Source organism: Atta colombica, unplaced genomic scaffold, assembly GCF_001594045.1.
Source record: "Atta colombica isolate Treedump-2 unplaced genomic scaffold, Acol1.0 scaffold235, whole genome shotgun sequence".
Taxonomy (NCBI): domain Eukaryota; kingdom Metazoa; phylum Arthropoda; class Insecta; order Hymenoptera; family Formicidae; genus Atta; species Atta colombica.
In genome coordinates, this window is record NW_017259333.1 from 263,122 (window position 1) to 288,657 (window position 25,536).

Below are 25,536 nucleotides of genomic sequence, written 5' to 3' on the forward strand. Positions count from 1 at the left end.
GTTTAGTGCTTAATAATCTCACTAACTTGCACGTTAAACTTACAAATTTGTTCTAGGATTAAATTAAATCTCCGTTTTCTTCATTTGTAAAATATTATTATTCTCGCGGATAAGAGAATGACAAGACGAGTTGCGCATTTGTAAAATCTAGATTTAATTCTTAACTATCAAAATTGACAGTCTCGTCACATGTGTGTCACGAAGAAAAGTAATGTCATAGACGTGGTGAGAGGGAGAGTGGGATGAACGGTGCGAGAGCGAGACACGACGGAGTGTCACAATCAATAAGCGTTTGCGGGATAAGTGTTCCGTCGATTTTTGATCGTCATAATGTTGCACTTGCGTGATGTTCCAGCGAGATAGAGCCAATTCGTGATCCTGGCTGTGCTTTTGTGCATGTACCGCCATGTATTAAATTAGGGATGTTTATTTAGAAAGAAAAAAATTATATCACAGACCGTAAATATATCATGAAATTTCAGCATCAAAAAAATTTTAGGCTGTTATATGGAAATTATTATTATGACGATATTTATTTGTCCTGAAATACATCATTTTCCAATTGAAGGCGTACAGAATACGTAATGTGTAATGATACAAATATTGTAACATTAGAGATAGTACAAGAAAATAATATTAACTTGATGAAATAACCAAGTACTTATGAATTTGTAAAGAAAATGAACATACAGAATTAAAATTGTAGTATAACCGAGAAGAGAATGATTCTATTCTTTTCTCATGCTTAACCTTGAGATTGTTCAAACTCGCGGCCTCACGTAAAATAGCTACAATAGTGTTGCTGCGCGCGCTTAGCGCCGAGCCACTACCGCGTCTTCAGATTTTACTAATCGTATCATTTAATCAATATGATTAAAAAGCTCTATAAAATAAAAATAAATTTTCAGAAAACAAGATGCTATATTAACAGACAAAGTTATCAAATATTCAGAGAAAAAAGTTTTTAAATAAAATATTAATAATGTTGTTAAAAAAATTGGAAAAAAAGATCTTATTGTAAATTCATTGGAATTCCAGTTGGTTCAATTAGAAAGGTGCAAATCAGATATTTACAGTTAAATCTATCAAATATTCTGATATAATCAGAAATTCAATAACCAGAATCTTTATTCATGTGATCCATTCCATTTGTCTTTTCCATGACTAACATAGCACTTTTTCTTTTATCATTGACTTATACTTTTACAAGTTGGTATTTATACTACACAAGCAGGATGTTCAAAAATATTTATATTTTCAATAATATTTTAATTAAATATTGGGAGTACAAATAAGTTTCCGCCATTTGCAAAAGACGGCGCCACTAATAAACTATAGTTAAAATTGTTTGATGTAAAACGACATATCGTAAGATTGGACATTCGGCAACACCATAACCTTGAAATATTAACGATTTTTTTATTATATCAACATCATATATTTTTTTTTGTACGAAAATGTCGAGTTTGAGCCGAATAAGCGTCATTTGCGGGAACTTTTGATTTATTTCTTTAATTTGAAGAATTAAGCTCTGCAGCTGAGGCTCATAGATTGCTTATAGAAGCATATGGTGATGCTGCCTTAAGTGAGAGAAGTTGTCGTGAGTGATTTCAAAAGTTTAAGAACGGTGAATTTGACGTCGAAAACACAGAACGTAGTGGAAGGTCGAAAGTGTCCGAAGATGTGGAATTGGAAGCATTATTGGATGAAGATTCGTGCCAAACGCAAAAAGAACTTGCACTTACATTAGGAGTGACTCAACAATTTCATATCGTTTGAAATCATTGGGAATGATTCAAAAGCAAGGGAATTGAGTTCCATATGAACTGAAGCCGAGAAACGTTGAATGCCGATTTTTCACATGTGAAATGCTGCTTGCTAGGCATAAACGAAAGGGTTTTTTGCATCGTATAGTTATTGGTGATGAAAAATGATCCACTACGATAACCCAAAGAAGAGGAAATCATGGGGACCACCTGGCCATGCCTTCAACATCGATAGCCAAGCCGAATATTCATGGAAAAAAACTCATGTTGTGTATTTGAGATCAGCTTGATGTATTATGAGTTGCTTAAACCGAACGAGACTATTAGTGAGGCTCTCTACCGAACACACTTGACGAGATTGAGCCGAGCACTCAAGGAAAAATGTGCCCACTACTACTCCAGGCATGACAAAATTATTCTCCTGATAATGTTCGATCACATGTTGCGGCGCCGGTCAAAACCTACTTAGAAATGGGAAGTTCTATCCCATCCGCCGTATTCTCCAGACATTGCTCCTTCTGACACTTGTTCCGATCGATGACGCATGGCCTGTCTGAGCAGCATTTCACATCACATATGAAGATATCAAAAATTGTATCGATGATTGGATAGCCTCAAAAGATGAAACGTTCTTCCGATGCGGTATCCACAGATATGCGAGTGCCACCAGAAAGATGGGAAAAAGTAGTAGGTTAGCGATGGCCATTACTTTGAATAAAACATTATGTACCGTTCTTTCACAATAAACGCTTAATTTTTAATAAAAAACGGCGGAAACTTATTTGTACTCCCAATAAAAAATAAACGTATAAAAAATTAATTCTTCTTCGTCTCACACAAATTTATTTCTAACTTATCTTCGTCTTATCGTATCTAACTTAAGAATCAACTAATTGAAATAGTTAATCCTGATAGTGAACAGTACAGAAAATCAGTAGCGAAAACTATCACGTCAAATATTAATCAAGTACATATTTGACTAACTTTTAAAATTCTTTTTCCTCGAAAACGAAGCGTTCGAAAAAATTATGCTATCATTTCGATTCATTCGTTTGAATCACAGAATCGTATCTTTTTCGGTTATATCATATTTCGACTCATCCTGTAACATATAATAATATAAAGGAAGTAATCCAAATATAGACAATAATCTAAATATCTATGGACAAGCGGTGTTTCAGTTCCCTACAGCATTGATAATCTGATAACAAGTAGATCTGGAAGAATAATATCTCAGCGAAGAAAATTTCCAATAATTACAAAATAAACATTTTATTGAACACGGCCAATTTTTATTAATTTAAAACGAGTAAAAGTTTGTACGAAACATGATGTGATTTTTCGTGTTAGATCGCATATTCGTGATTTAATAAGTTACTATAGAATTGCACTATACAGAACGCAGAATTTCTACGGAAATAAGAACAATTTTGTTGGGATACCTAAAAATTTAGCTAAATCTGAAAATAATTTTGTTAGATTATCAAAACAATTACATATTTATATTGGGCCTGATGAGGTAATGTTATAAAAAAAATTCACATTCTAGTTACCATTTTGAGCGCCCTACATAAATATTTTGATAGATCAATAAAATTATTTTTAGATTTATATCTAGTTAAATTTTTAGATTCTTTAGCAAAATTATCTTTTCCGTGATAATTTACTAAATTTACTAAATTTACTAAAATTGCGATCAAGCATAAAAAAATCACATTGTTGACTTGTCTCTGGCTTAAGTTAGGGTATAAATATAATAAATATATAATAAAGATTAAAATAAACTCTGATCTGTAAGTGAGTCCACCTATGCTGGCGGCTATGGGCATGGATACGATTAATGCGATGACATCCGAGGGGTGGCGGTGCCATCGATGCGTTCCGCGCATCGCACTGCGCGCACCCGTCTCGTTAAGAGACGCTTGTTAGCGGACTGTGACGCCAATTAACTGAATTTACGCGCGGACTCCGCGGTTTCATCTCCGCTTCGCGAATATTCCATTGTATTCAAAACGAAAATTGTTTCGGGTTGCAGACATATTTAAGGAACTATTTACAAGGAAAGAAACCCAACTGTTCCCCTCCAATTTTAATGAGTCTTTAGTATGTTATTCTCCAGATAAAAATAAGCGACGTATTTTTTTATGTGCCCATACGCACTTTTAAGAGGTGAAACACCCATTGAAAAAAAATTGATTTTTTTTTTTCGATGCGAATATCGGAAACTGTAAGAGATAAAAAACCAAACACTAGAAGCAAAAAGCTTCCGGAAGAAAAAAGCCAATACCGGAACTGTAAGAGATAGAAAAAAATTTGCAGAATGAAAATTGAATGGCATTAAGAGTACTTTAGAATTATAATAAAAAATTTTTTTTCTTTATAAATAAATCATTTTCATTATAAATAAATAATTAAAAAAAAATTTTATTATTGTATAATTCTAAAGTACTCTTGAAGCCATTCAATTTTCAATCTGAAAATCTTTTTCTATTTCTTACAGTTTGGCAATATTCGCTTCGAAAGAGAAAAACCAATTTTTTTCTAAAGGATGTTTCATCCCTTAAAAGTGCGTATAAAAAAATATGTATCGCTTATTTTGGTATTTGGAGAATAATATACTAAAAGCTCATTAAAATTGGAGAGGAACAGTTAGGTCTTTTTCCTTGTTGTTAATCTTATAATTATATACTTACAGAAAATGGCTCGTACGGAAGCCACCTGTTTTTGTCAAACTTACTTTCCAAGTGTCTGAATTTTTAAATTGTTAATTGATGGATATGCGCGACGTGGTAATATCTTGCGTGCAGTGGTAATGTCTCAGTTAATAGTTGCCTCTCGATGAGGATTACAAGTGGGCATCGATTGGGGCCTCTGCATTCGCGCTTATATCGCTTATTTATCGGTGTTTAATCATAGAGCTGTTTGATACTAACGTAAGTGGAATTGGATTGATTGAAACGCTGGGAAACATAATGTCATGCGATAACATGCGTGCGTCCGCCGCATATTGCTTTTATCATAACGGACTACAAATAGTTCCGTTAACATTTGCTAAGCGCTTACCGTCAATGCCAATAAACCGCATTTCATTCTACTGAGGTAGGCATATATAGGGAAGAGACCGGGAAAAAAAATAACATTTTGACTTTGAAGTATTATAACAGCAAAATATAATATTTACACTAAAAAAAAATATGTATCTTTAGATGTAGAATTTATTTAGCTGTAAAATTTTCTTTGGTTTAATTTTTTTAATAAGGAAAAAATTTATGTTTGTTTAAAGACTATGAGGAATTTTGTTACAATCCCGTGGACAATTGTTACAATTCCAACCTCGTGGACAATTATAACAATAGAAGGGGATAATTGTATCACATTTGTCAGAGGTACATAACACCATTACATAAGTCATACTCTTTATTTCATGATAATTGGATCAATGATTTTTTATAACTTCTTTAAATGTCTGTTTGTATAAAGATACTTTTTTTACATAGTTTTTCTCTTATCTATCTTATATTTTCTTGTTGGATGGAATTCTATAAAGAAAAATACAAATAACATTATACAAAATAATACTAAAATAAAATCAAGTAAATTTAGAAATAATTATGATGATTACAACTGACTCCAGGCATTGATGTTATTATTGTCCTCTAATGATTTTATTATTTATAGTAAATTTTTAAAATAAAAATCTAGATAAAATTCAAACCATCAATGCAGATAATCAATATTATTATGCAGCTAATAAAACATATTATAATTAGGTGTACAACTTTGCTTTCGCCGTTTTTTTATCGAAATTCGAGGCTTCATTGTAAAAAACTGGTTATACATTTATGATTCAAAGTATTGTCCATCCCTGGCCACTATTTTCTCCCATCTTTCGAGTAGCGTACGAATCCCACGTTGAAAAAACTGGTCATCTTTTGAGGCTATCCACGAATCGATCCAATTTTTTACTTCTTCATAAGACCGGAAGTGCTGGTCAGCTAGGCCATGTGCCATTGATCGAAACAAGTGATAGTCAGAGGGAGCAACGTCTGGAGAATACGGCGGGTGGGGTAGGACTTCCCATTTCAACGTTTCCAAGTCTTGACCACTTTCGCAACATGGGGTCGAGCATGATCATGCTGCAAAATCACTTTATCGTGTCTCTCGTTGTATTGCGGCCGTTTGTCTTTCAATGCTCGGTTCAAACGCATCAATTGCGTTCGATACCGATTTTCTGTGATTGTTTCAGTCGCTTTAACAGTTTATAATACACTACGCCGAGCTGGTCCCACCAAATACAGAGCATGACCTTGGACGTCAAAATCACCGTTCTTAAAGCGCTGAAACCACTCACGATACGTTCTTTCACTAATAGCGGCCTCACCATAAGTATTTGAGAGCATTCGATGAGCCTCAGCCGCAGATTTCTTCATATTAAAGCAAAAAATTAAAACCTCCCGCAAATGACGAGAATTTGGCTCGTAAACTGACATTTTCAATCGAGAATAACTTTATGATGCAGACACAAATCGACTAATGTTTCTATGGGGTTATGTTGACAGATGCCCAAGTTTATTGTATGATGTCTATGATCTATTTATTTCGACCACCACTTACCGCTAAAGCCATCTATAGGAAAACGGCGGAAACAAAGTTGTACACTTAATAATAAATTATTTATAATAATATTATTATAAAGAAAAAAAAATTTTAGATTTTGTGCACGCAATAAAACTTACTTAATGCATGAAAAAAGTCATTTCTGCTCCTGCACTCGTGCACATTCCGCAAGAATTTAACTAGCGTGTAACGAATGATTTAATGCCGATTATCTACAGAATTTTACCATATAGCCGCATACATATATCTATTATAGTTTAAGAAATATGAACGATATAAAGATTATGTGTTTCGTGGTTTTTTCCGTGTCCAGATCCATTCTTGGAATGCCAATGTTTCGTAAATCTTGCAATCCACTTCATCAGGGCAAGGAGCAGTCTGAGCCGTTCCTCCAGGCCGTTCCTTTTATATCACGCTGCTGTTGGAATGATGGGGAGGGAGATGGAATTAGTTGGTCTTCTATATTTTATTTATATTTTATTTTGTTGTAGCCGTTTCTATTCAGATTGTTAGGGTGTTTTTATATCTTTATGGCTTCTCTATACTTTCTTGGAAAGTATGTAATGTTGGCTAATGTGGTCGTTTTGCTAAACAGTATTTGATGTCCTGTTTCGATGTTGTGTTCTGATGAATGCCGACCATTAGTTTCCTAACATCACGGTGTTCTTTTATCCGTAGGTTAATCACTCTTCCGGTTTCTCCAATGTATACTTGCCCGCAGGAACAAGTATTTTATATACTCCTGCGGAGCTGAATGAAAGTCTTTGATCTTTATGATTTCTTAAGATTTGTCCTATCTTTTTAGATGGTTTGAATATAGGTAGTTTCGGATATTGTGTTTATTTAATATCCTCTCTATCCGATCTGTTGTTCTTTTAAAATATGGAAGAATGGATAAGATCCTTTCGTCTGGTTGTCAGAGACCGTTGTCTTGTTTGTATGTTTATTGATTTTTTGATTATGTCTTTTTTGTTGTGTCCGTTTTTTTGTAAGGTTAATTTTAGAGTTCTGTAGATGGTTCTGTTTGTAGATGTTCTTTGTCAGAATTTGATGAAAGCTCTATGTACAAATGAGTTGATCTGATGAGTTTTTGTACTCGGTGATGGTGCGACTCGGCATATAGGTATCTATCTGTGTGCGTCTTAATTTTTTGTACACTTGATGATCTAAGATACCATCTTTCTTAGAGACAAGAATCTAGGAAGGGAAGTTTTCCGTTTTCTCTATGTCTATAGTGAAATGGATATTTGGATGTTGATTGTTGAGAAAAATAAAGAATTTACGGAGTTCGTTATTGAAGATCGACCAATTCCATCACCTCTCTCCCGCCCCGAACACTCTAATAAGCAGCACTCTAATAAGCAGTAATATAAAAGAAATGGCCTGGAGAAACAGCTCAATATCAGAGCGAGGCCTGAACTGTAAGGTTCACGAAACATTGGCATTCCAAGAATGGACACAGAGAAAACCTTGCTAAAGTAAACATTTTCAGCAGGTCTTCCTTAGCCGAGAAATTATCAAACTTGGCATTCCTAAAACGCTGTAGAGATAATAACATCATCCTAAAATTCCTACAACTCAAAGACTATCTAAGAACTCACAAATCCAAAAACATCCTTCTATAAAATCAGTCTCATCCTCATTAAAGAACACTTCACTAAGTCACAAATAGTCCAGATTTCCCATAAATACTTTAAACTCCATCTGTTCTTATCCGCCACGTTACGACATGACATTGACAAATCCTAGATCGTATTACATACGAACAAGCCATAAAGACTTTCACACATTCTAAAAGACAGAAACAGAAATACATAAATCTTGTCCCTCACAAAAATCCACAACTCTCTCTACTTAACGTCAAGAACCTAACAAAGATCTGTCTCAAGATATATTATCTGCAAGATACTATATCTGCGCTTGCCAAAAGCCCTAACTTCGCAGTGGCATCTAGACAGGTTCCAAAGAAAGAGATTATTAGCCAAATAGAGTCAACTACCATCTACCGATTTCCCGATCATTACAAGATAATATCCGCAGAAAGATAACCAATATCCTTTTCAAAGTTAAATTCTCTCTACCAAACATCACTAGACAAGAGCGATTGACCCTTTAAGATCTGAACAGGGACATCATCATGTTTCCAACCGACAAAGGCAATAGTAATGAACACTATAAGAAAAAGATCTATAAGAAATTCAGACTGTAAGAAAAAGAATCTTCTCTCGGACAAAGCAGTACAAAAAGCTTAACAAAGATCCAACTAATACAATCGCACAGAACACCAAGATCCTAGTGAAAAAAAACATTCCCAATAAAACCAAATTAACATTAAAACATACAAATCCTCTCCCACCAAGACTATATGGATTACCAAAAGTACACAAACCAAATATCCTCCTAAGACCGATTGTCAGCGCCATACACTCCCCGACATACAATTTATCCCGCTTCCTAGCACAAACAACCCTTCGCTGGAAAATTCGAATCACACATAACCAACTCAACGGACTTCACATAAAAAATCCAAAAAATCCGACTATGTTCCACAGATTTGTTTGTAAGTTTTGATGTAGAATCTCTTTTCATACAAGGCCTAATAAAAGACAAATTAAACATAATAAAGGCCTCACATGAAGTCCTCTTCGACCTCATCTCGCTAATGGAGCACTACTTTATTTAAATTCCTTAATTAATTTTCCTCAACAATCAACATCCACTTCACTATAGACATAGAGAAAATGGAAAACTTCCCTTCCTAGATTCTTGTCTCTAAGAAAGCAGACGGTACTTTAGACCATCAAGTGTACAGAAAACTAACACAGATAGATACCTACATGCCGAGTCGCACCACCCAATACAAAAACAGTCAGCGATCAACTCACTTGTACATAGAGCTTTCACCATCTCTGGCAAAGAATATCTACAGACAGAACTCAATTATCTAAAACTTAGAAAAAGCCTTACAGAAAAACGGGCACAACAAAAAAGACATAATCAAAATAATCAATAAACATGCAAATAAGACAACGGTCTCTGACACACAACCAGACGAAAAATTCTATATGTCATTTTCCTATATATCAAAGGAACAACAGATCGGATTGGCAGGATATTAAACAAATACAATATCCGACTATCTTCAAACCATCCAAAAAGATAGGAATCTTAAGATAGAAATCCTAAAGATCTCCACTAAGCTCCGCAGAAGTATATAAAATACTTTGTTTTTTTCTGCGGGCAAGTATACATTGGAGAAACTGGGAGAATGGTCAATCTATGGATAAAAGAATGTGATATCAGGTTAAAATCGACGCAGTCAACATTATCAGAACACAATATCAAAACAGGACATCAAATACTGTTTGATAAAACGACCATGTTATCAATCATATTAGCCAACATTACATTATATTTTCCAAGAAAGTATAGAGAAGCCATAATGATACAAAAATAACTCTAACAATCTAAATAGAGATAATGACTACAACATAAATAAAATATGGAAGACTGTTCTCCCGATTATTGAAAACCGACTAATTCCACCATCTCTTTTTTCCCACTCACAATTCTCTTCTCTTCCCCCCCCCCTCTCCCCCATCACTCCAACAAGCAGCGCAATATAAAAGAAATGGCCAGGAGGAACAGCTCAGTATTCGGCTGCTCCTCGCCCTGATGAAGTGGACTGCAAGGTTCATTCCAAGAATAGACACGGAGAAAACTCGCGAAATATAATATAAACATAATTTTTATATATAGGAAGCACTCGTGGAAGCCTCAAGAATGTTATCAAATGTTAACGATGTTATCATCCCCGGTCTCCTCTATGTACATTTCAGCTGTTTTAGTGTAAGACATTAGTTTTTAAAAATTATGTTCGAATCATGATAATACAATCAGAGAAAAAACAGATTGAGAGTGAAACAAAATAAAATATTACACAATCATTTAATTGTAAAATTGTTAAAAATATAAATTATTTAATATATACTATGTTTCGACTCTTTTTGGAGTCATCCTCAGTTTACAATTGATGATAATTAAGATGTTATCAATGTTAGTTCTTTCTTTTTAAGGATAAAATTGGCTAATGTCCGAAACATGCATTGCTTATTGTGCTTATACATAATAAATTTCTATAAAGACATCATGCAATGGGAAAAAGAGTTAACAATTTGGAAAGTGTTTACGCTTGAAGTGAAGGTAATTTAAACTGGGAAAAAGACTTTTATCCGATAACGGTCAGAAAATTGCCATGAAATGTTTATAAATTATTATTATAGAATATGTTAGACAAGGGTAGAAAGAAAAAATAATATGTTTTCATGCAATGAAGAGAGAGGTCTCTTTGTTCATCGTGCTTACGTAAAAACAATACTTCCTTTATTACACCATGGAAACAAGGTGTTCAACTTGAAATCGATACTCGCTACTTCGCAGCATCGTTGACGAGCCTGATTTTATTAACGAGCTCCTGGCTCCTTTGGAATTACCCTCTCCCCTTTCTCGCTGTCTTCACCCGCGCTTCACCTTTCATCGTGCTTACTGATTCCCGGTTTGTGTCCTCCCTCCCCTCTCATTTCCGGCGAAACTCGACACTTCCCCTGGGACGCGATATTGATCGCGGTTTTGTGGCTGAAAAGATTACTGCGATTCGCGATAACGTTGCGCCGTGTACACATAATCCGTATATTCTGTCCGTCTGTTCGCGTTTGCGCGAAATTCTCGATATTCCTCGTTATAAAGTTCTGCCCGGACGAAGTAAACTAATTCGCTCCCGAGTTGTATTATACGAGCATGCGTAATTAATATTTCAGAAATTCAAATCATTGTCCCCGATCTTTATATTTTCAAAGAAAGACTCTTATTAATATTTCACTGTTAAATCTATATAATATTAAATTGAATCTAATTTAAGTTGCCACTTCTGTTCAATATATTGTTATATTATTTTATATTAAAACTTAGAATTTTAAACGATTAAATTTGAAACTGTACGTATACATAATGTCAATTATGATTTTAATATAATACAACGATATATTAGGAGCTGACTTAAATTAAGTTAAATTTGACACTCTATATACATTTAACAGTGTTGATCCACATATCTTCACATTTTTTTTTAAAGTGAATGTTTCTTAAAAGAATATATTTATCTCAAAAAATCAAAGTTAAAAAATAATCAATAAATTTTAGCGGATCAATAAATTTTAACCCTTTTTTATATTACGGATGTGAATAATAATTTTCGATGTATTTTTGCTTGCTAATAGGAATCCGTTATTTAAATTTAATTATTAAGTTGATGAAGTGTTTTTAAGAAAAATGACGTCAAGAATGCAAACGATGATTTTGAAGATATAACGTATCAGCAACAAATTTTTAAATTTTTATTAATATTGTGAAATTATCAATTTTTAGCTTTTAGACAACGGATTCATGTACAACAGACAAAAATACATCAGAAATGATTATTCATACTTGTATTGCAAAATGATGTTGGACAGTGATATATTATTACCTAATTATTATTTAATTTTTATATTATATTCAAATTTTTTAAACTTACAATTAATGAATCATGCAAACTAGAACTAAGATTCAATTTTTATTGATATATTCGTTATCAGTATTACAAAATTAATAACAATTGGCTGTTTTGATGAATGATACAATTTCAATTTTGACCAGTGTAATATGTTTATTAAGCTAGCACAACTACTTCAACACAATCAAATACGACCTATATTACATTTTTTTGCTAATTTTTTGCTCATTGTTTAAGTCAAAAAATTCGATCAACAGTGTGGCTATGCTGGCTCGCGTATAAGAGTATAAAGTACATTAACAATTAATTTTTCAAAAATATGTACTTCATTTTTCATTTGCTGTTTTTTTTCTTTGTGACTGTGTTAACTTTAATTTTAAGCTAGCACAGCTATGGGTTTTAGCGAATGGGCTGGAGCAAAAAGATCGGGAATAAAGCAAAAAATAGCAAAAAAATGTGGTATAGGTTTGTGCTAAAGTGGCTGTGCCAGCTTAATAGAACACAGTCAGGGCTGTTAGCGGTCAGGAAAATCAGGGAAAGTCAGGGAAATTAAAAAGTGACAAGGAAAATCAGAAAAATTTTTATCAAGGAATTTATTAATCTAAGATAAAATTAAATTATTATAAAATTCTAAGTTTAAACTTTAGTTTTTTAAAAATTATGACAGAATTTAAAACATTTTTTAAAGAAGTAGTGCAAATATTTTTTTTTATTTTTATTTTGCAATGAGTAATTTGCAGCAAATCATTAATGGACGTTGTTAAAAAAAAACTTAATTTTTCAAAAGTCAAAATATGTATGTATTAATGTGTGTAAATACGATGAATATTTAGTAAATCATTTCTAATTAAAATTAATTAAAATGATAATTAGAACATATATTATTTTAATGAAATGATTAAATCTCAATAAGCAAAGTGCAAAACAAAGATATAATTCACTATTTCCCGTAATTCATTTGTTTTTTAATTCATTGCGTTTCAGTAATCATACATTCCACTTAACACTATGGCTGCTATAAGTCGTATTGTATTATTATTTATATTTGCAACTTGTTGTTTAAGTTAAATAATTCTTTTATTTATTGTATTATAATCATGACCTCTTTAAACAAAAGTACATGTAATATTTGATACAAAGTATATGTATCTAACCTGTAAAAAGAGTATGCGACATATGTACACAAATATCTTATACCTTTTTAAATCTTCTTGTTATTTCTTACATCTTTTCATTTTTTCTTATGCTTTCTGATTTTCGACACACATACAACTTTGAATTGGTAGTTATTTACAATATGTTCCCATATATTAACAAAGTGAGGTTAATACGCTACTATAAATTATAAATAATATTACGAAAAACTTTATATTACGTTTATTTTCCATTATATTTTATTGTACTAATAATTTATTGTTTATAAAATAAAATATTTTAATTTTTTTTTATTTTTATTCAAAGAATCTTCCAAGTTTTAGTCAGGGAAATTTTTTTTGCTTTTTCGCTAACCCTGTAGTGTAATTGGTAATTCCAATAAAAAAATTATTAAGACAATATGGAAATTATTTAAGATAGAATGGAAATAGGTTAATAAATATGAGAGATGAACAAACACAAATAGTGTGAGATATTATCACTGTAGTAATGAATTATATATTCGAATCGAAAGCTCCAATATTTAAAAAAAAATTTAACGAAGAATTGCCAATGGTAATTTTTTTTTAGTATGATATCATTAAACTATAAAGACTATTATTTTCTGTCACATCTCGTCGGATATTCAAACTAATAAGGAAGTCATTATAATAAAATTGAATAAAAAACATTAGCTTATTAGTACTAAATTCTTAATAGGAAATTAATTAAATTAACGATGTCTTTTTTACTTTTATTTTATTGGATTGTGACGCCTATTATATAAAATAATTTAGAATTTTTCGTTATTTCTACACTTGAAGAGGACGCAATAATAATGTCAAACGTCTATAATTCATATTATTGATTTATGATTTTCAAAATATATGATTATTTATTTTCATAAAAAATACCTTGTGTTGGCTCACGTGGCAATCTTTCGTTAATATATCACTATGTTTATTCCTGGTTTTCTTTTTTGACAGTCAAAAAGTTACGAAAAGTGCTTTTGTTCATTGAACGATAAATTATGTAGGGAACGTTGTTTTTACGCTCGTGAGAAACTTTTGTAATTTAAAGAAAATCAGAATTAATCACTGGAATAGCTAGTTCCATAATGTTTTAATACGATATGTCTCCATGAACATGTTGACTTTGTAGAAAACTATCTTTGGTCGAGAATACAATCTGCTTGTGATACATTGGAAATCGGAGTCGAGCACCCGAGGAATTGGTCACTGAGGTAATTTTTGTACAAGGGCTAGGCAAATGAAATTTTGGATAAAGTAATTTTTGATTATATAAAAGTATTAAGGTAGAGACATATATAATAAAATAGAGCATTAACTATATACAGGATGTTTATTTCAGAAACACTCACTAATCATATAATGCTATTTCTAATAAAAAACCGAATCGAAAAGCTCCATTTTGCAATTTTCACAATAGTTAACGAGATATTAATTTCTAAAGATTGCCGAATAAACGAATAAAATCGATATATAAGACAATTTTAAGATATTTTTCAGTGTTCTTTGTGAAACATTTTAAAGATGTTTCTTAAAGAACTATTAAAGATATCTTAAAAGTTGTTTTATATGTCGATTTTAGATATTTTGCTCAATGAGCAACTAAAAAAAATATTGCAAAATGGTAGACGACTTTTCGATTCAATTTTTTTATTAGGAAAAACATTACATTATTAGTGAGTGTTATTTCAAAAACATCCTGTATACTTGGGAGCAGAACGATACGAGAGGCAAAATATCGGGGCAATTTATCCTTTTCTGCGCTCGCATTTTTGACAATAAACTTACTTTGATAATACTCAAGAATTTTATCTTTCTCATTGATTTTAACAAAATTAGACTCATTTGATACATTTTTGCACGAAATGAACAAATGTGGCAAGAAAAATGATGCTCTGCCCTGTAGACCGAAATATAATATTAATCATTGAAGTTAACGACTACTATATTAGGTTAGGAAATCTATTACATCGATGGCATAGAAACATGAGAATAGTAAGTAAGGCTAGTAGAATAAAAATTTCCTTTAATTTCCTTTAATTTTATCATAATTGGTGAGAAAGATAGAATTCTTAAGTATTATCCTTATTTTTATATCTTATTTTATTTTTTTCAGTAATATAAATGTCAAGATGCGCATGCACAGAGAAGGATAGGTTTGATTGCCTCTTACACTGTTCTGTTAAATCCAGATATATTATAGACCCAGATATATTATATTATAGAAAAATATATGAATGCTGGGTCTATCTTATATGTCTATAGGCAGAGATATAACAAAACCAATAGTTTACGAGATATTTTATATTTTATTTTGACAAAAAAAATATGTATGCAAAATAGATAATTTTTAAATAAACAACTATGTGTTTTCTTTCCACTAATTGATTCATCTCATTATTCTGTTCATAAAAGTATTAAAGTACGATTATCAAAAAATTAATAGTTTATGAAAAATTAATATTTAATATTTTATGTCAATATATCGGAATATATCTCGTAAACTGTTGGTCTTTTATATCTCTAATACTTTTATATGTAAAATTATTAGAGGAGTATATTACGTAAAAAAAATTATACAATTCCATTTACAAAAATGGAGGACTTTCATATCTTTTTGGTGCCTTAGTACACTTAGAAGAAAGACAACATGAAAAACACGTTTCCCATGAAACCATTCCATTTTCATTTGAAACATTTTTTCCTATCTCCAAAATATGGATGTTATTTGGGTGGCCAGCCTTACATGATTCATCTCATATATATATTTTATTATATATATAGGATGTTCCCGGATTAAACCGCCAAAACTTAAAATATGAATTCAGAACCTCAAAACAAACAAACATTTTTCTCTGGTATGCAAATGCTTCGTTTAAAAAATATTTATTTCTGAAGTTATATAGAATACTGTAGAAATGAATAATGTCGAAATAAGGTCTATCCTCTTTATTGCTTTACAATAATAAAAATTTAATTATTAAGGTTTGTTCAAAATGATGACCTTCAGCCCGAAGACAGGCACTATATCGATGAGAAAACTTACTAACATTGTGCGTCTATAATTTCTTCGCATACTTGCACAATTCTTCATTTTCCTTCATTTTTAATTGAAGATCATTAACAAGCATTGCATATACTTTTTGCTTTGCAGAATATCCCATACAAAAAATCTAATGGTGTTAAATCCGATGAACGCGGAGGCCAAGCACGACCGATCCATCTTCCGAGAAAATGATTATTAAGCCATTGTCGAGGATCTCTGCCGTAGCAGGACAGTCATCCAATTGAATTGAAATTAGGAATTCATTCTTGTATTCAAAAGAATGTTTTCCAAAAAGTTCATTGTTTATAAATGCGAAAAATCCATTCGCATTCAAGCGAGCTGATAGAAAATGAGATTTAATTAAAATATTACCCATTGTGCCTAACCATATATTGAAAACCGTATTGGAAATGTTATTTGTGAATTCTCATGTGATCAAACATGATTGAGAATATCTTGCCTAGTAAATATGGCCTCATCTGTTCACAAAATGTTTTATAAAATTGTGAATCATTATCTGTTTGGTTTAAAAATCAATTGCAAAATGCTCTCCTGCGAACATATCAGCAATATCCAGAAATATTAGGTATAATAAAAAGAAATCTATTATTTTTGCATGAAACTGAATGGAAAAATAATGGATTTCTTTTTACTATACCTAATAAATGTTGAACACGTCGAAGGTGGTATGGATGACATCCATCGGCTGTAAATGCCTTCCATATGATTGTGTACACACACACACACACACACACACACACACACATATATCATGTATTTTTTTAAATGCAAAATTTGAAATATAACTATTTGATGGATATGTTATGAGAAATTAATTTTATTTGAATTAATAATTTTGAACATTACAAACTTAATATCTTTTTAATAATAAAACAACGTAAAAAGAAAACTTCTGGAAAGAGAAAACTTCTGATGTTAACATATTTTTTTTTAATTCAATATATTCATATATTTTGACCCTTCCTTAAAGAGTTGTATATACTGATATTGCTATAGATATAGCATTATGTTTAAAAATCTGGCATCTCTTTGAAAGTGCTGGATAATATTTCAAATATTTTATTGAAAAGTATAATATCAGAACTTAATGCATTGAGTTCTAATATTATACTTTTTAATGGAAATAATGATCTTAATGGAAATAAATACGTTATGATTGATTTTTGTACAATGGAAATGAAAAATAGGCATCTCACATCTTTGGAATGCTATTTTATAAAGTTGTTAATCGTTTTTTTTGGAACTTGTTGGAAACTTTCCTGAACTCTTTAAGGAAGAGCCAGAGCTCTGCCAATTATATTCTGAAAATAGAGCGCCAATTTTATGTTGAGACGGACGGGGCAGAAGGTACTCGTTCGATAATATTGTCGTGATGCTAGCCTTCATTTTCTTGTTGCATCAATCAGCCATGACCTGCCTCAATGAGCAGGTCGTCAAGCGCTGTAGGATTGGCTGCGTGACAATTCCGACAGTGATGATTGTTAGAGATACGCGCTTGTTCTCGCAACGGAGAAAAGCCTGTCCGCAGGGAAAAAGATATTCTAATCACTACGCTTGGAACAGAAACATCTCATCCAATGTATCAACTCGCTGATAAGGTATAACCGAGTCAATTAGTTTTGTTATAGTTTCAATAAAAAAAAAGAGCAAGGAATACAAATGTGCTCAATATTAAAAAGTAACTTATTTTTTTGTTTTTTTGTTGCAAACTGTTTTTTTATTTACAAAAATAGTTTTATCAATTTCGTTAAATTTTGTAATGTTTTCATATATTCCCTTAGAAATATTTCAAATTAATATTTTACAAAAGCGCGGCGTGACACTTTTTTTATAAAGGAAAGTAGTTTTTGTAGAATTGTGTTCTTTTAGTATTTGAGTGTATATATTGTACTTTATGTATATTTGTTAAAATATCTTCGTTAGATTTATTATACGTTTGCAGTATAGCTGCCAAAAGGTATTTAAACAAATATGTATGAAATATATATTTGAATCGCTTGATGTTAATATCGACTTTATGAGATAACGTGTATTTTGAAAGATGGTTGATTTTAATTAGCAAGATAATAACTGTGTATTTCAATTATTTTAATTGAACCGTCACGGCAAATTTATTGTATGCTATACACTTATTGTCGGAAACGTTTTACTATGGACACGACGTGTTGGACAAACGTTTGCATGACGATCTTCACAACCATTTCCCAAAATAAATCTACGATATCCATTAATATTAATGTAATCATAACGAAAATAGAAATAATATAATGCGATGTATTTTTGAATATGTATCCTATAATGATGATTTCTTACGTTCCGAAAATTATCATTATAACCAGTCGATATAATATTTTTGATTGTTTAAATTTTATTGCTGTGTTATATTAATGAATGTAGTTTTCTAAGGTATTGAACACGTTTTATTAAAAAAAAAAATTATAAAAATTTTTAGAGATTTTTTTATCGAGAAAATCTCTAAAGTATATTAACGTTATGTAATAATTGTTTTAAATCAAGTCAACTTTTTAAAGGAGATTAAGAGAGATATCTTTTCTTTCTCTACTTGCACATAAAAGAGATTGACTTTATGAATAATATATGAATAATATATGAATAAGTAGAATTGATTCAAGTAAAATTAATTTTTTTCTGCACGTATAGAATAAATTCATTCGTTCGCTTTGCTTTTAGAATCACTGCGTGATTATAATGGACTTTCATCGGACCTTTACAAATCCTCGAATTATGACAAGCTTGCGTTGTCGCTCCTGTCACCGCTGCCGAACGAGCAGGACTTTGCCATCAATGTCTGCACCCTTCTGTCGAATGAGGGTAAACACACCCTGCGGCTCGACAAGTATCCTCGTCTGGTGAACATCCTCTTGGCGCACGCCGGTGTCTTTGACTCTCCTGGCACGCGGCAACTCTTCATCGAGGTGTACTCGCGTATTCGTAATTATTCCATTAATTCCTTTTGGTCGGACGTACTCGATTCCCAGGATGTGATAGATCTCACGGACGAGAGGACTTTCATGAAAAAGCCGCCCACCAATAGTCTGCCGACGTTTTCTAGGCGGAAGATTGTTGAGAAGGAGAAGCAGAGCAAACAAGATATTATTGCATTGACAACAGAGAACGAGGAATCGACGGTGCCGAATGATGTCGAAGTGGTGAGAAATATGCTTATCTTTTGCCTATATGTATACGTACAGAGTGCCCCATTTATCTCTCGCATTGAAATATCTCAAAAAGTATAAAAGATACGGAAAAATGTTTCGAATGAAAAGAACAGTTTCGAGAGGTATCTATTTTGATTATCTTGTTTTTTTTGGGGGGGGGGGGGGTGAAAGCGCTAAAAAGAATATGAGGGTTATCTCTACTTTTTTAAATGGAATTGTATGATTTTTTTACTTAATATGATTTTTGTAATTAGTCTGCATATAAAAATATTAAGATAGAAATATAAAAAAAATAACATAGTTTACGATTTTTTAATATAATATTTTTATATGCAGGGGTAAATTAGAGAAATCGTATTAAGTAATGAAAAAATTATGTAATTTCATTTTAAAAAGTGGTGATGACTTTCATATTTTTTCGATGTTTTCTCTATACCGAAAAAGAACAGAATACGTCTTCCTCGAAATCGTTTCATTTTTATCTGAAGTATTTCCATATTTTTTCATATCTTTTATATTTTTCGAGATATTTCGATGTAAAGGTTAAATAAGATACACTGCGTATATGTACACACATATGTATACACACACACACACACACACACACACACACACACACACACACACACACACACACACACACACACACACACACACACACACACACACACACAAGATTATCAAGAAAAAAAAAATTTTTTTTAATCGGCTACTTAACTCAAAAATTTTCATTTCATGCCAAAAGAACACTTCTAAATTTTCATCAAAAAATATTAAAATTTAGAGAGATTTCGTTAGTGAATGATTTTTAAACCAAATCGATTTTCCTTAATATATGTTTGATTTGATGCAAAAATGAAATCCGGATTTCAAATAGTACTGTGTATATTTTTTTGATTGTTGAACACAATGCAATAGTTCATTTAACCCTACAATATACGCCTTAAGAAATATATGTCGATTAATGAAAAAAAAAATGACCAAATTTCGAGTTCAAAATTGATTTTAGCAAGATCCCAAGCGTTCAAATAGGTCGTTACTCTCCTCAAATTGTAAGTCTGTTCACCTAGAACAAGATCCAATTGGAATTTTTCCCCGATTAATGTGAAGTGTATTTGTATTTGTATTTGTATTTGTATTTGTATTTGTATTTCTTAATAAGACGTATATCGTAGAGTTAAATGAATTATTTGTGTTCAGCGACCAAAAAAACATACAATACCACTTGTAAAATCTGGTTTAAGCTATTTTTGCATCAAATCAAACATGTATTAAGGAAAATCGAAATTTTGATTTAAAAATCGTTTACTAACGATCTCTAACTCTTAATATTTTTTGATAAAAATTTAGAGATGTTTTTTGGCATGAAATGGAAGCTTTTGAGCTAAGTGGCCGATTAAAAAAAATTTTTTTTTTCTTGACAATTTATATTGACAAATTATATTTATATACGCACGCACACGACAGTGACATGAGTCGTGAAATTGGCAATGACGTCTTGTATAATAAAAAGATTTAGGTTTGTATCCTAGTTGAAGTGTAATTTTTTGGAGTAAATGGTGCAACACTTTAAGATGTGTCTTAGCATCATTATTATTAAATTGATTATTAATTTAAATCGTAATGTTACTATTTCAGCTTCAGAACTATTCCAAGCCTGACAAATGTATACATGTATATTGTGTATATACAGGGTGTCTGGAAATAATCGCCAAATATTTCATGGGCAAGTAGAGCGGACTAAACTGAGTCTTCTACCATTTTGTAAGTTTCTCCAATAGTTAACGAGATATTAAGCCTTAAAAATAGTCGTGGGGAGTGGGAATAACCTGGCAAGCGCACCGTCCGAGCTATGGATGCTTGCAGCGGTGTGCGCGACACGGGGCGCTTGCCAGTCAATCTCCAACTTCCAAGGCCCGCACGCCAAACGATCGGTATACACTTCGCAGTAGTAGGCCGGGCGAGTGCGCGTATTCGGCTATCTTTAAGGATTAATATCTCGTTAACTATTGGGGAAATTTACAAAATGGTAGAGAACTTTTCGACTCAGTTTAGTCCGCTCTACCTATTCATAAAATATTTGGCGATTATTTCCAGACACCCTGTATATACATTACAAATATATATATATATGTATATATGTATGCATAATCTGTATGTAGTTTACATGAATTGAAATCAAGATATTTACTATTTGAAAAAACACTGAAAAGTATGAAATTTTTAAGGGTTTTTTTTTACTCTTGAAAATCAGAGAGACTTTTATAAAATTTTTAGGGAAATTTTTGAAATTTTATGCTTATAAAGAATCCCGCACAAACCTTATAGAAATTGAATTTCGATGGAATTGGCTGAAAATGTATTATGTTGTAGATTTTCCTGATAAAACTTTTTAAAACGGGCTAATACTACAATATCTTATTTTCAATGAATTACGTTCTTATGTCTTTAATTGCATTTATGTATACTTTTTAGTAAAAAGTCATAAGGATAATAAAGGATAATTGATTTGATTGCTTATCATAAATGATTGGAATGCTTGATTATTGTGTTCCCTTGCTTCTCACAAATCAAGATGCGTGTTTATTGCGAATCCTTCGCCTCTCGCAAATTGATGCTTGAAATCCGGACCACAGAAATCGACTCGCAAAAATCCAATATAAGGATAATTCTAAGAATAGAGAAGATGAAGAATAGAAAGATTGCGCTTGAGATTATTATACATTTTTGACTCGCGGGAATAATCTCGCCTATTGTAATACAAGTAAACACACTTGAATCCAACCGAACAGAGAACATCCAGCAAGTGTGCTAAATCTCACAACAATCAAACATTCCGATTTGTGAGAAATAATCGAGTCAATACTATCCTTATAACTTTTTTCTTAAAAATATATCTAGAAAGTGCAAATAATACGTAAGAGTATATCATACCTACGTTGAAAATAAAATTAATTAAATGTTAATTAAATGTAAAAGAAAATATTGTAGAATTAGCCCGTTTTGAAATGTTACACTTCATAGAAATCAAACAGTTCATTATAGAGAATCATGTCTGTGGAGATTTTTTATCAGGACAAGATTTACAATGTATCAAATTTTCTGCCAATTTTACCAATTCAATTTCAATAAGATTTGTGAAACTTCTTTTATCTCTTTCAGAAAACATTATTTCTTTGATCAATATTTTCTTGATAATACAAAATGTCAATATCGATTAATAATAAGTATAGCATCCGCGTGCATTTATGTATATTCTTGTGTATCTCGCGAGTTTAAAAAAAAATCACGATAACAGTAGGAGATATAGTACACAATAGAACAGAATAAATAATTTACTTAATACTATATTGTAGTAGGTCTTCTTCTCCATCTTATATAATAAAAAAATAAAAAAAAAATCAGAGTCAATAAGAATCTGTCTATCCTATACGTTTTATGGAAACAGAAAAGATATAGTTTGTGGAATTCTTGTTTTCTATATGGAAAAAAATAATGTGATATTAACAGCACTGGTTTAATTACGAAATAATTAATTTACATGTCAATTCAATAATAGTATTAGAAAGTGATTTAGTTTCGAGGATTTTTTCTCAAAAAACTGATTTATTTAAACATCACGTAAATGTTTAATAACTGTTGTACGATCAACATTTAATTTTCTGGCAAATTCTGACGTGGATTGTGCTGGATTCTCATCCAATAATGCTTGCAAATCTACATTTTCTAGCTTTTATCGTTAACATTAAAATCACCTCTTTTGAATCGATAGAACAAATATTTACATGTCTTAATTGATGGAGTAATATCATCATAAGTTTCTATCAAAGTTCCACCTTCCCAAGTTTGACCTTCATCGTTTTCTTTTGATTAAAAAACAAAAATAATGTCGAAAACACTCTTTAGGAAGTTCCATTTTTAAAATGATATAATAAACATGATCTTTACTGTACTCGTCTTTTAACGACTAAATATCATGGAATAATATTAAAACATTAAGAAATAATAGCTGTAATTGGAATGTCTTCACTGACATTAACACTATCTCACAAAACTCTCAAAATTAAATCATACTCCTAATATTAATGAAATAAATATGGTATACTCTTGTTTTAATAAAATATTATTTATTTGATTAATAATGTTTTGATTAATAATTGTCATCGAATTAACAAAATTAGTTTTATTTAGTTTGCTGTCTACTAAATTATGTTAATACAACATAATTTTTTTGTGCATCAATTTATAATATACAGTTCATTTTTGTATTACTTTTAAAGTTGCATTTAAAAATTTTCTAATTTTACTTGGAATTTTAAATAAAAGTCCTCTAGTTTCGAAAACTTTTTACAAAATTTTAGTAAATAGTGTAAAAATCGGACTTAATTTAGAGCCTCTTCATTACCAATGACATAATACGAACTCTAAGAAATTTGATTTTTTTTCTTGTTCTCATGGACCTATTTGTTATGTATATTACAGATACTTCCAGATTGCCCACGGCTAGATTTACTTGTCTTGCACTCGGACGAGAATCTAAAAGATCAGAATCAGAATTCTATCAAGTTCGAGGAGGAAGACAAGGATCTGTTTTGCGTCGGTCGGACATTAGGTACACAGGATCCGTACGGGCAACGCGTGCTGCAAATCGCCTCGATCCTACGGAATCTTAGCTTTACGCCAGAGAACGCGACGGTATTAGGCAGGAACCGGTGTTTCCTGCGATTCGTGCTGCTGTGCGTGAGAGCGAGGTGGAGCAATTTGCATCAGCTCGGCTTCGACATACTAGGGAACATAGCGAACGAAGTTATTTTAAAGGAAGCTGGCGAGAGGATAACGAACGTTGTCCTAATGTGTGTGGCTAAGGGAATTGAGTCCCAGGACAGGTTTATTGTTATATCCTGTCTGGAGGTGCTCAACAAGATTAGTCAACAAGATAGTAACGAAGAAATTGTCACATTTGGTCTGGCAGACAATGTATATGAACTTATATGCAGGCAAGTGTATATTATATGTATATGTATATTTATATAATCTTTTTCGGCAGAAATCAATTAATTTTTAGAGATTTCTGTTAATTGAAACAAATCATAAAATGTAGTTCCTAATGAAAAAGATTGTAAAGATTGAATATTTTGGGCAAATATTTTGTGATATTTTTTCATATAAAAAATAAAAAATAAAAATCAAATCATGTATATAAAAGATGTTTCATTAAAAATAAAAGTTTGTGTTATGTTAAAAGCAAATTTTTTTGTTTCAATCTAAAACTCAATAAGAAAACTGTTGTATACAAATAATTGTAATATTTAGTAATTTTTTGAAAACTTACACAATTACGATATCTTTTATCAATACTATTGATAACGATCGTGAGTATTTTTAATACGTTGCGTTGTTACAAAGCATGCGAAATTTCATTGTCTGCTTGCAGATTTCTAGCTCTAAGTGACATAGCCCTCTTAGTGTATACTTTGGAATGTCTGTACGCTTTAACGTCGCTGGGTGAGAGACCATGCACGAGCGTCGCGCGGGTCCGCGGTGCCATCGATACGTTGGTCGCCCTCGTCACTGTGGAGGCGCAGAGTTACGGCCCGAAAGCTTGTATTCTCATGCGAGTTGTTGAGACAGTGTCGACAGTAGCAGCACAGCAGAACACTACAGGTCAAAGTTCTGTCCCCGCCTCTCCTGCCACACCAGCCACGACGACTGCGTCCGCGTCCACTCCGTCTACGCCGGCAACGATTACCACAACACCAGCACCTGCCAGTCCAGCATCTTCTCGACCTACGACTCCCGCCGCGACCTCGACCAAATCGACAACGCACAGTACGTGATTGAAATTTTTTTTCGCTTTTTGTTTAACAATGAAGTCGCATATTCTTCTTTTTTCTACATTTCTGTTTCTTCACTGTTTATTTAGAAGTAGTGGAGACAGCTAACGCGATTCAACAACAAAATGCGCATCAGCAGATTATTCAAGAGAACGAACAATTCGCTCTAGGCTGGGTGAAAGCGACTTTTGAACTCACACCCGGTGTACGCATTGAACAGGAGGAATTGTATAAAAAGTATCTTGGCTGCTGCACGAAGATCGGTAGACGAGGCGTGATAGCACCACTGCATTTTCCCAGATGCGTCAGGTAATTACTTCGAGACATAAATCATTATCACAATCCTTGTTGCATTAATA

The 25,536-nt window shown here is 32.0% G+C and overlaps 1 protein-coding gene across 1 annotated transcript in view; it reads left to right on the forward strand.

Annotated features, from left to right (window-relative positions):
- The window catches only part of LOC108688543 (AT-rich interactive domain-containing protein 2), a 113,427-nt gene that overhangs the window by 76,896 nt on the left and 10,995 nt on the right, over positions 1 to 25,536 (forward strand). The window contains exons 5-8 of the mRNA XM_018194844.1: positions 18,856 to 19,334; positions 23,826 to 24,340; positions 24,778 to 25,172; positions 25,267 to 25,486. Of these exons, the coding sequence (XP_018050333.1) occupies positions 18,856 to 19,334; positions 23,826 to 24,340; positions 24,778 to 25,172; positions 25,267 to 25,486 (1,609 nt within the window). The remainder of the gene's footprint in view (positions 1 to 18,855; positions 19,335 to 23,825; positions 24,341 to 24,777; positions 25,173 to 25,266; positions 25,487 to 25,536) is intronic.